Below are 13073 nucleotides of genomic sequence, written 5' to 3' on the forward strand. Positions count from 1 at the left end.
CCATTCACACTCACATTCATACCTACGGTCAATTTAGAGAATCAATCAGCCTCATCCCCAATTGCATGTCTTTGGACGATGGGAAGAAGCCAGAGTTCCGGAGAGAACCCACGCAGGCACAGAGAGAACGTGCAGACTCACACAAAAAGACCCCGTGCCCTAACCGTGACTCGAACCTGAATCTTCTTGCTGTGAGGCCACAGTGTTGACCACTGCACCACCGTGCTGCTCCCTGAAGCATCCAGCTTGAATGAAAATGGTGTGCTTGACTCATTTCTTGAAATGTGCCAGGAATTTTGAGACTTCCAACAAAGACAATAAAAGACAACAGGAGAAATTCTTTTGGAATGTTCTGGTAACATTTCCACCTGCCTCAGCAGAACCAGCCACAACACACTTTTACTTGAATTTATCTTCTGTCCCACTTTTTTGATTTGTACATCATCCATCCATCCATCGGCTCTCCCAGCCACGCCTTTGGTCACCGTGGGCTCCACCCACAACCTTCTTGCTGGGGGGCCACGGTGAGGACCACTGCTCCATAGATGCAATATAGCAACTGCAGGACCAAATCAGATATTTGGGATTCTGTTCCCCTTCCATGTCACCCCAGTGAGCACATTACTCCTCTCCTTTTTTATGGATACAACCAAAGTGAAAAAGTAAGCAGCCACCACCTGGATATAAACAGGAGTGCCAATGTCTACATTGTCCTGAGGAGAACCTGACCAAGCTCTCTGGGTGAACTGAAGCTTGAGCTGCACAGTTCCCTGAAACTGTTTCCCTGCACCTGAAGCAACACCAAGGAAGACACTCCAACATCCAAACATCTCAGTAGCACTGCAGCACCTGGGCAGTTTTAGAGGCGTTCTCATGCTGTCATTGTCGACCACAGTAAGTCTCTGCATGTTGCCTTTGTCTATGCAGCCGAGCGTAAGCAGGGAGCAGAATGCTCTCCCCACAGTTACCTTCACGTTAACAGCGTACATGCCAAATTGACAAGCTTGAATATTAGCTTGAGCATATATTTTATTGCAATAAGAGTTTTGCAGTGGGGAATGTACCCATCTTGTTTTTCTGCTCTGAGAGGCAGAAAGGATGTTGACTACCTGACAAAGCTGCTGATATCCATGAACAGAGAGGTGACTACAAACGCTGGCCCCCAACACCATGATTGATGATCAGAGAGAGTTGAAGACAGAAGCCTCAGGGTTTCCAGTGGTACTCAAAGTAAGTCTGGGCGTGACAGCTTCTTTCAAAGTGTTTTGATTTGATACACATTTTATTCTGACACTCCCACATGAGTTTGTGATGAGTCATCTGACAAGCTCATCAACATTTTTTAAAAATGTGGCAGTATATATTTGTGTTGCTGAGACATTTGCAGAAGCTAAGCTTGGCTATGCTAGTGATCTGATGCTGACAGCTCCAAAAAGCCTCCAAGAAACTCACCATCTCTCACCTGGTAAAGGTCAGTGACCAATGATGTCAAGGATGATGTGACAGGGTTTGCCATTAACATTAAGGTGTTTGATCATTTAAACCTGGTTGTTTTGGTATTACTTCCATAAGTAACTTGTAAATTCACATCATATGTTTGGTCACCAACAGGCTTCTGCGCTGCCGGTCTCATCGATTCTGTCCCTCAGAAAGCCACTGCAAGGCAAGTAGACAGACAGGAAAATAATGGTCTCATCTACCTGTAAGTAGTAGTACTTGACATTTATTGAATTTGTATTTCAACCTTAATCAACCCCAAAGAAAGTCTGAATGGATGAAGTTTGATGTAAAATCTCCTGTGTCGTTTCCAGCAACTTTGCATCCCATGATGAAGGTGCTTCAGGGGACGCTGGTGCTCCTGCTGATGCAGTCTGTCACAGGAAGCACAGGTAAAGTGTTTATCATATTTTCTCTCTTTGCAGCCAAAAGAGTCCCAGCCGTGTAGGGACGCCACGCCTGGGGTGGACACATGTGGTCGGTTGAAATGGTTGAATTGTGTGGTTCATTCATCCTTCAAACTGTCATCTGACCAAAACTGACAGCCTGCAATTATCTTTCTTTAAATGGTTTGAGTTATGTCCTGGTTCCCAATGAACAACTTCATGAAGTCAGGTTGGTTGGTGCTGGGACCCAGGGGGACTCAACAATGAAGGGAATGGCCTGAGCTGGTGTACTGAATGTTTTTCATGTTATTGATTTCCGTAATTTCCGGACTATAAGGCGCACCTGACTGGAAGCCGCACCAGCAACATTTAGGTAAAAAACACAAGCCGCACTGGACTATAAGCCGCAGGTGTTTTAATGTTTCATCACCATATGTAAGGGTTCATGCACAAAGGGGATTGTCAGGAAAGAGACGGCTGTTTGGGGAAGCTTCCGATTTGTTAACATTTCCTACAAACAACAAGTTGCATATATGCATAACTTATAACAACAGTATGGAACATGTACCTACTGTGTAAACTGTACTGTATCACATCACACCACGTTTAAGACACACAAACTTTCACAGCATTCGAAACGTATTTACTGAGGAGAAATAAACGGTGCGCTCTCAGCGCACGTACCATAAACAAAGCTTACAGCGCTCGTCGAGGCAATGCTTAAATTAAGTGTTTTTTAAAAGTGCTAAATTAAAAGTGCCTGTAACAGAGCAGTAGGCCTAAAGGTGCAGTAACATCTGTTTGAAATATAACCAGCCTACCAGAAACCGCCAGCTGCACCGTTGTATAAGCCGCAGGGTTCAAAGCAGGGGGAAAAAGTAGCGGCTTATAGTCCGGAAATTACGGTTATTATATCCACCATCTGTACATTTTCTATGCCGCTTCACGGAAAAGCGGCATGGGGGCCACCCCTTTATTTATCAAATGACAATTATTATGATCCTTTTTTCATTTTCTCCAGTGAGGCTGGTCAACTCTGACAACAGCAAATGTATTGGACGAGTGGAGGTCTTGCACAACAACCAGTGGGGGACGGTGTGTGACAACCTCTGGGGACTGCAGGATGCCGAAGTGGTTTGTCAACAGCTGGGTTGTGGCCAAGCTGTGTCCGCACCACATGAAGCAGTCTTTGGGGGCGGCAGTGGACCAATCTGGTTAGATAATGTGAGGTGTGCCGGAGACGAGTCATCACTATTTGACTGTCAACATAAAGGCTTGGGGAGGACCAACTGTGATCACGATGAAGATGCCAGCGTCGTCTGCGAAGGTACTTGTCTACATACACGTGAGCTTGATCTGATGATATCGGAGATCCTGTTTGACAACTAAATTCAAATGAACCAACAGGTGGTTCTTGGTCCCAGTGGGCTCCAAGTGGTTCGCTTTGTGTTTGTGCTGTGTTCAGCTTCATTTTTTTATATTCAGAGGGCATGTAATCAGTGCACAAACCATGGTGCAAAGAGGCAGGGCAGGACCTAATTATTCTTAGGTGTGGATCAGGCATGACATCACTCAAACCAACCAGAGTGCCTCGTATCGTTGCCTTTAGGGTATGCCAGGATTTTACATGTTGCCATATGAGAGACGCACCCATTTCAGCTCAGGAGGAGTAAGCGCTTCTTATCTGGAGAAAGTGACCTCCTTGTGTGCCGGATGAAGGCGGGCATTCAGGTCATGTTTAGAAACAGGAGCAGCAGGAATCCACTGAAGCCATCTGAGGTGCAGCAGGCCTGGGAGGAAGTGGCGGCCGCTATTCCAACTTTGTCCGGCATCAATAGAACTGCATTGCTATGTTGCACATCTGCTCATCTGATTGATGCGCCCTTTAAATAGCGCTTGAACCATAACAGGATTGACCAAAGACCAACCTCTTCTTGTTCTACGGTGCGAATTTATTCTGGTATTCTAAAATGTCAGTGCAGCATGGTTGCACCACACTACACCTCATTAACATACTTAAGCACCTGTTGGCACAGTCGGAGTGCAAGTTCGTTTGTTAGTTCAAGGGCGAGGGCTCTTGACACTAAGACATCATTTTAGCTGGCTCGAAACTATGATGACGCTGACACTTCACCGGGCGCCAGCTTTTAGATCACTTAAATAGGGCCCATAGACTGAAGAGCCCTCAGGTACCGTTCTTTCTTTTTTGTAAAACAGCTTCTGCCACTGGATGCCAATATTTAGCCTCTGGTATGCCACAGCTGGCAGGATGAAGGAGTCCGGCGGGTTGGAGGGAGCTGCTGTTGTAAGCTACTCAGTACTCAGTTGATAGCCAGTGGATGTAGCTGATGTAAAAACAATGGATGAATCTCATGGAACTGGCCTTAATCAGGCTGCACTCATTGTTCCTGGTCTACTTGTGATGCTGCAGCAGCAGCTGCTCTCCTACTCCTTCTTGCTCCCCCTCCTCCCAGAACTGATCTCATGCCACCAGCGACTGTTCCCTGTCTCTGCAGATCTGGTCTAATTTCATTGTTCTCCTCGGTCTAAAAACAAATGAAAAATGTCACTGGGTAAGACCTCTAGTTTGCAAACTGACTTACTGCGGTCTGCCATCATTACTTCAATACAGACAAGTGTCTGGTCCTTTTCCTGACCACCATTCATAGGAAACTCAATATTCATTCAAACTTACCTTGTTGTATTCATAGTCCATTTCACTTGTGTCTCCCCCTCACCACCCAATGACAGCAGCCGTCTGTGTGCTGTGTTGTGTGGTGTAACACCCTCCTCCAAAGGCGTTCAGTGCAGGCCTTTGGTACATCACATAGCTTGTGCCTTGCATTTTTTGCCTCCAGTATTTTGCATCCTGAGGTAAAAACCCCCATGCTGCATATTGTTGTGTGCTGAAGAGCCAATTGGTCAAAAATAATGATAACTGATAATTATAAATATAATTAATAATATATATTAATAATTCGGGGCACCACCCTGGAAACTATAAGACAACCAAACTTGTAACAGTTACCAGTCTCTAACAGAGTTGATCCACCAACAGTCAATATCCTGTAACATCAACTACCTGGGGACAGCTCTGATGTTGGAGGAGGAGGTCCGAGCACTGCTGTTGCTGAGACACGTGACCACAAGTTGGTACACAAAAGATACTACGACTTCTCTCATGTAATAAAAATATATTTATTAACACAGTGCATCAATCAATCAGCAACACGTTGGTGTAACGGTTATCGAACCAAAAGATACAAGTGATAATATGTGTGTGTGTGTGTGTGTGTGTGTGTGTGTGTGTGTGTGTGTGCAGCTAGGCTAGTTAGCTGAGGCTAGCTAGGCTCAGCTAACTAGCCGCTAGTTAGCACCGTGGAGGTAGAACTTACGGAATGTTCATAACTAAGCAGAGCATTTAGTGATTCAACGAGACTGAGAGAGAGAGAGAGACAGACAGAGAGAGAGAGAGACAGACAGACAGACAGAGAGAGACAGACAGACAGAGAGAGAGGACAAAGGTAAACCCAAAAATGTGTGTTAACACATAACCGGTAACGCCTTCTTGAGAGGTCACGGTTATTAATAACTAAAATCAATAAATAACGTATAATTCTATGTAATTTCTGCTAATTACAGGACTTCGTCACATCAACAGAGCATTCATAGACATTATAGAACACACTAAGCTATTTCTCTGCCCAGAAAATGCCTCGTTAAGGGAATCCTTACTTGACCCGGTGGAGCGGTAAGGGATTCAGTTTCCGTGTTCCGGAGCGCGGTTCGGCTCGACTCGGAAGGCAGCAGAGCGGCGGCGGGGCAGCCTGCAGGGTCTGCTGGAGTTACTGGTGGAAAGGATGAAGAAGCTGGGATGGGCTTTCTTTCTCCTGGGACCAGTTCACGCGGGTTGCGTGGCTCGACGGTGGCTTCTCTGGACGAGTGAACAGGAGGGAGAGAGTTGTCCTTGTGGGGGCTCTGTCGTTGCTGCACTGTACTCGAGGTCCGAGGTGGAGAACCGGAGGGTGGGATCTTCTGAAGACGTTGCAAACCACCCAAGGGAAGACAACCACCGAGAGAAGAGGAACACCGAGAGGCGAAAATCACAGAGAGAGAGAGAGAGTCTTCTTCACGCTGAAGTTTCTATGTGGAGGCCGATGATGTCACTTCCTGTGGGATGATACTGGCTCTCAGCCAATAGCATTTTGACAGGTTCTTGGATGTGGTCAGTGGCCAGGTTCTCAGAGGGGGGCCAGTGGCCAGAGTCATCACACCTCCTTTGTGACCCTTTGTCCAAGAACATGTGGTCACTTGAATTCAGGCTTTGAAAAGAGGTGTTAGGCCTCACAGGCCGAAAGCCTCTTCAGCTGGACTGATTGTCACATCTCTGAATTAATCTCTTGGTCTGGTTGAGTTGGCACAACAATATTCATCAGGGCAAATGTGCTGAGTCAGTGTTTGCTATCGTGCTCATTTGAGAGACAATCCTCAGTGTGCACCCTTAGCCCACCTGTTTGCAGGCGTTTGTGAGTGATGTCAATTCGTAGGTTTTACAAGTGAATGTTTTGCGAATCGGGTGCTTGTTGGTGGACCAAAACAGAGACTGCTGCTGACAGGTCAACGAAGACGGCTGCTAATGGTGAGAATGTAGCAGTGGGTTCAGTAATGACAAACCCCTTTAGAGATATCAGAGGATCAGGAAAAACAGAGAGATAGAAACCAAATTACAAGAGAGTCCAACACTCAAATGTTAAAGGTCAGACAATGTGTCACCACCAGGCTTGGACACAGGCGCAGGGTTCAGGTGTGTCAATGAAGTCTTTATTGAAGGTTTCCAGGTGACTCCAAGTTTTAGGAACAGAAAACAGGCTCCGAACCTGTCTTACAAGATCACCCCTCTCCTGTCGGGGAACTGGCGTGTCTATGAGAAATATATGAAAGAACACTCCTCTGAAATGGAGGAATAAACGCAATAGGCTACGAAAAGTCAGCAAACAAAGGCTATAAAAATGTTAATTAAAAACTAGACTAAGGTTGACAAATTAACAAAATCTCTTCCTTGGTGGTAGGAAAACACAGAACACTGATTGAGGCTGTGGTCAAAGGACTGGGGTGAACCCACGGAGACGGAACACTGGCACAAGACAGAGGGAGACACTGACAACATAGAAACACAGGGTAACAGGGATCAGATGCCATAAGACCAAGCCACAAGAGGAAGGGCAAGTCAGCTGAAACAAGAGGACAGTTTCTTTTCAAAATAAAACAGAAAACGACAAGACAAAACATGGAGACGGGAGAAAAACCAGACTTGACCTCACAGGTGACACAAGGAGCTGTGACGAGATCATTTTAGTTATTCTACTCACCTGTAAGTTCTCAAGTCATGAAAAACACTGACTTCTTTTAATCCTAGATTTACTGTCTGGCTCACTGGAACCTTGAAGATTCATACAGTGCCTTTTTCCATAATTTCCAAAAATGTGGCAGTAAAACTGGTATTTACGGACTTTATTTTCCATTTTATCAGGCGCTGACAGCACTTCGGCACCAAATCCTCCAGTGAGGCTGGTCAGCCCTGACAACAGCAGATGTTCTGGACGAGTGGAGGTCTTTGTAGGCGACCGGTGGGGAACGGTGTGTGACGATCGCTGGTCATACAGGAATGCCAAAGTGGTTTGTCAACAGCTGGGTTGTGGCAAAGCTGTGTCCGCACAAGGTAACGCATACTTTGGGCAGGGCAGTGGACCAATCTGGATGGATAATGTGAAGTGTCAAGGAGACGAGTCGTCACTATTTGACTGTCAACATAAAGGCTTTGGGAGGGCCAACTGTGGTCACAATGAAGATGCCAGCGTCATCTGTGAAGGTACTGGTTTAAATACACATTTCCGATTTCACCAACCGTACAATGAGAGTAGAAGTACATTTTCTCACCATAACATTGACAGTTGTAAATAAACCCAGCCTGCAGCACCAGTCAGTAAAATGTGATACTTGGGTCTGCTTAGGAGGGGAAGATATACAGGTTTGATTGACCAAGGATGGGACACCTTCCACAGTCGGTCCACCTCACCTGCAGCCCCCTTGACAAGCTTGATCCGATGATATTGGAGATCCTGTTTGACAACTAAATTCAAATGAACCAACAGATGGTTCTTGGTCCCAGTATTCCAGTCACTACCACTCAGCAACGCAAATGGTGTAATTTGTGAGGGCTAGAAGAAATTTGGATTTTAAAAGTAGAAAAAGAACTCCCCCAACCAACAGTTGTCCTGAGGTAACAGCTTCAGTAGCGTTCCAAAGTCACTCATGTACTGCTGACTTTTACTCCTGAAATTGACTTTGCAGATCAGGAAATATCTGCTTTGTGCCTCTGGAAGTGAACGTCAACCATCTCAAAGCTGCACCCAAGCTTTTAGGTCTCCTAACATAATTTAACCAACAGGGACAGAAAGAGCTGAAGTGGAGCATCAAAGCCTTGAGACCAACCAAAGGAATCCTAGTTTTGTTCTCATTCAGCTGCACGTGACTGTTGGTAGCATATGGGTAATATAAGAGGGTGTGTTTAAAACGCCCTTGTTGACGTGGAGGTGCCTGACACCTGCAAGTCCTCAGAATGGTGACTCAGGAGCAGTGATTAAATCTGGTCAGTGGAACAACAAGGTGTCTGTGGGGTTGAATGTCACTGTGAGGAGCGTCACTGGTGATGCAGAGTAGGAGCACCTTTATGATGGTAATTCAGTCCCCTCACAGGTTTGGAACGGATTCATCAGCACTGTGTATTTTCACATCTACAGAAATGCTAGGTGGTATTTCAGGACCAGGAACAGCATTTATAACCATGCTTTCTTTTCATTCTTCTATTTTTAGGGCCTTAGTGACTTGGTGTTGGACCGGCCTGATAAACTCCCTGCAGCGACCCTCCTGATCCAGTCTAGTGTTTCCAATATCAAATGTGGTTGGTTTTTGGTGTCAAGGTACTTTGTGGGGTATCCTCAAGCTGGCTCTGTTAGGCTCACTTGTAATGGAACTCCTTCATCCTTTCCTGTTTTCACTGGGACAAATTTCTCTGTTCTGTTTTGGTGAAAGTTAAACAAATGGTGTAACTTGATCTCAAGGGTCGTGCTGTTGACATTAGTAGTTAATCAGAGGAGCCAACTAGGCAACATCTAATTTGGGTTCTTCAAATTGGGGGAAGTGTGACAGTCCTGTTCTGACTGCTGATTGTCAGTGAGTTCATTTTAAGAAATTCATCTGTAGTCATGTGGTTTGTTTCAAATTGTCAGCTTTCTTGTGTTGTTCTCTGTCCTGGTTAATTCCTGTTTTATTTTGAAATCACAGGTGTCTGTTTTCCCTCCTTTTTTCTGGGGACTGTACCATGAAACAGAGTCAGCATATCCAGGTCATTTTCTCACTGTGGTTTGGCAAATAACATCAGTCAGGGATCAGCGGTAAAACTCAGTACATCAAGCCAGCATCTCGTCTCCTGTTTTTGTGTGTGTGTGTTCACAAGAAAGGGGCGGAGCCAGCACTAGGTGACCGTCCTTCAACATGGAAAGGTGGAGAGCGGTGTGTTTCACTCCAGAGGAACATATTATAATCCCTCAGGCAACATTTCTCCATGTACACATTTTCTGCAGCCAAAACAGGAAGGAGCTGATTAAAATGACCAACTGTGAGAATGATGAACCTGTAACTCTTAATTTCTCTCATTTAATAAATCACGTGGATGGCATATTCATTTCAGCGTCAGTGTCATTCTTTCAGCTGCAGCTGGGTTTGGATTCGTCAATGCGCCAGTCATGCAGAAACATGGCGGGAGACCCGGTCGGACTTGGATCCATCCCACTGGCTGTAGAGACATGTTCCACAAGCTGCCAAATAAAAATAGGGGAAAATTCAGTTTGTTCAGAGAGACGTCTGTGACTGAGCTCAGCTGTTCAGGACACGGAAACTCTGAAGATGTGGGTTGAAGGCAACTGGATTGTTTCAGCTTGCTTGAAGAGGTTGGTTCTCCAGGTCTAAGTCACAGGTGAGAAGTTGAAGCTTTAAAGACTGTGAGGGCGTGACCCTCAGCATGTTACTACACTTTAGGAAGCAACCTGGGTGTAACGAAGAGCCCTTCGTTAAGATAGTAATGTATGAAGGTTGCACGGGGGTTGTTTTAACAGTACTTCACAATTAGCACAGCACTTTAATAATGGCACACGCACTTTAAGATCGGCACTTTATTGAGTGTTGCACAGTAAATTACAGAGCGGATTTGCACACGGCTCCCTATCCAGCTTGCGGCATCTTTATTTATTGATTATGTATATTTATTTATCTATATAACCGTGCCTTGGTGGCGGTGGTCCTCAGGCGGGGGTGTCTGCGCCGGTATCGCTCCACCTGTCGGCAGAGAGATGTAACGATGAGGACTGGAGGCGTCGAGCAGTGGAAGGAGGTTTCGGGGTGTCAAAGCTCCACAGGGTAGAGTGCAATAGGGTGCCAGTGTTGGATTGTGCCACTCACCTTACTGTTGTGTCCGCGTTCAAAAGAGTCCGGGCGGGTACCGTCACCGGATAAATGTTCCGGGAGAGACCACGGTCGGAATGGAGAGGGGGGGGTGTTGCTGCTGGAACTATCTGGGCAAATCTAGTATATTGGGGAGTTTGGCCAATTTTTAAGGACCTATAACCATAAATCATGGGTGAATTTTAGACTGGTAATTTCTGGGTTTTTTTGATGTGGTGTTGGGACCTAAGAGATTCTGGGGATAGAGGGAGATCCCTGCTCTTGGTCGGGGCCAGGGGGGGAAATTCTTCAAGCGGGTATATAAGGCGCCAGTTTCCATCTGCCCGGGGAATGGTTGAACCTCTGTCACATCTGGTCGTACACCTGTTTGCCTGGGAATAAAAAGGTCTTCTTGGAAGGAATTGCTGTACCGGACTCTTTCTGTTCATTCCATGCCACCTCCACCGCAAGGAGGGTCAACTGTTCACACTTGGACTTTTCTGGCCTTTTCTTTTTTTAAAGCTTTGTTTTGATTTGTATTCTTATAGAAGACACATCAACAATATGCAACAGAAGGGAGACACCCATTTTAAAGAAGGAAAAACACTCAGTCACTTCTCCACCCATTCAGATGTTATACTGATGGATTTACACTTCCCATGATGGCTCAGTGAGCATCTCTTCTAGCCATCTATTAATCTATCCATCTATTTGTCCCAGTGCTGCTGATATTTATCAGTCCTTAGATTTAACCAGAAGGTCATCCTTTCCATAGTTTGGATACTGGTCACGATATCAATCCAGTCCCACTCTGTTGGAGGTGTGGCTTGCAACCATCTTGGAGTTCCAGTCTTCTTGCTGCTTGCTAATAATATTTAGAGAAGATCATATTTGTCTCGCCCCAGCATTTGAGGTGCAATGTTTCCCAGGTAAATTGTGGAAACAGAACTGTGAATTTCATGGTCAAATTTTGTTGTATTCCATGCATCATCTAAGCCAGTAGGGCTGAATAACTGAGCAGCTCCAGAATAAATGAAAATGGTCTGCTGGCTGCTCACCACAGCTCCTCCAACACAGCCCCTTGGCCTTCTCCCCTGTCTGCAAATGCTCCCATAGGTGGTCTTTCCTCACTAGGATCAGGGCCCTGCCGTGTTTGTACTGACAGTCAGTGTGTGGTTGTGTGCGTGTGTGTGTGTGTGTGTGTGTGTGGTCATGTGGGTTGGGAAGGCTGGGTTCTTAACATTTATTGTATTGCTTCATTGCTTTATATCGTATTTAATGTTGCCTGTTTTTCTTTCATTTCTGTGAAGCACTTTGTGTTGCAATTTCTGTATGAAAAGTGCTGTATAAATATAAATATAAGTAAAGTAAACATTTCAACTTAGGAGTTATGAAATATCTCACCAGAGTCCACCAACAAAAACCTCTCCAGAGACCAGAACTCCTGGAAGTTGACCGCACAGAGCAAATATTCCACCACCCTTCTTCTGTGACGACCATTCCAGATTCTTTCTCCCATTTGAATGGAACCTTATCTGTTGACCGTTTGTCATTCGATCCAATCCTGGAGTGCAGTTTAGTTTCTTACTGTCCTTATTTTTGCCCATGTCAAGAAATATGTCAGTCAGGCTGGCCTCACTTTCCATGAGTAGTTTGATCTGAAAATAAGACCCGGTTTGAAGATTTCTAAAACAAAAATCCTCTTGTTCCTAACACATATATGACAGACATTTTTGAAAATGATCAAATTCTCCGTTTGATGTAACTGACCAGTATGAGGTGATTCCCCTTCCTTAGCAATGATTGGACCTCCCGTCGGGCCGTGCAGGCTTGAAATCAGGCTCAAAGGCCATCCATCTCAGTAATTTGGACTGACTTTTGAGCAATGGAGACGACCGTTCCTTAAACCATACAAAGGCACAATGTAGACCATTGGTTCAGGCTTAGGGTTAGACAGATGCAAGAAAGATCAAATTGGCCCCAAAAAGTGTAGAAACATTTCTGTCCATTTAAAATGAGATTATTGTCAAAGAATCTGAAAATATGAAAACCTGACATTTTAAGCTTATGAGGACGGGGCGGGAGGAGGTGTTTCCTAGCACCACAGTGGATTCTGAGGACCCCCATTATTTATTGGGACATTTTCCATACACACACACAATCAGGCCAAAACCCTTAATTATGAGGACCACACTGGTTTAAGTGGTCAATACTAACACACACACACACACACACACACACACACACACACACACACACACACACACACACACACACACACACAATCAGGCCAAAACTCTTACCTATGAGGACAGCACACTGCTCAAACTGTACACTACACACATACATTAGTGTTGTTTGGCAATGCATCAGTGAAAAAGTACCCCACTGGCCCATTACCTGGTATTATCAGAGAGTAATATTACTAAACTGTAAGACTAGTACTCTCTCCACAATACTCTGCTATCTAAATGCAATAAACACTGAAAATTTATTTTATATATCAAATTTGCACTGAATGCTATTTTTAACTAAATTTTGTTCCTTTTATGTACCCTCATGTCCTGAAATGACAATAAATGGTGTTTGAATCAGTTAATAAGTCATGAATAATGTATTAATGTGTTTTCACATCTTTCAATTCAAATCAACTGTTGATTTACGATTTAAATCGACATCAAAAATCTGAAG

The 13073-nt window shown here is 44.9% G+C and overlaps 1 protein-coding gene across 1 annotated transcript; it reads left to right on the forward strand.

Annotated features, from left to right (window-relative positions):
• Window positions 1-1658: 1658 nt before the first annotated feature.
• Window positions 1659-9610, forward strand: LOC147270853 (scavenger receptor cysteine-rich domain-containing group B protein-like). The gene is made up of 5 exons (XM_086203151.1): window positions 1659-1702; window positions 1812-1889; window positions 2905-3210; window positions 7414-7752; window positions 8757-9610. The coding sequence occupies exons 1-5, from the start codon at window positions 1687-1689 to the stop codon at window positions 8762-8764; spliced, it is 747 nt and encodes a 248-aa protein (XP_086059277.1). The 5' UTR covers window positions 1659-1686; the 3' UTR covers window positions 8765-9610.
• The last annotated feature ends 3463 nt before the right edge of the window (window positions 9611-13073 follow it).

Source organism: Aulostomus chinensis, chromosome 1 (genome assembly GCF_037954235.1).
Source record: "Aulostomus chinensis isolate RoL2024-O1b breed Wild chromosome 1, RoL_Achi_v1.0, whole genome shotgun sequence".
NCBI classification, from domain to species: Eukaryota; Metazoa; Chordata; class Actinopteri; order Syngnathiformes; family Aulostomidae; genus Aulostomus; species Aulostomus chinensis.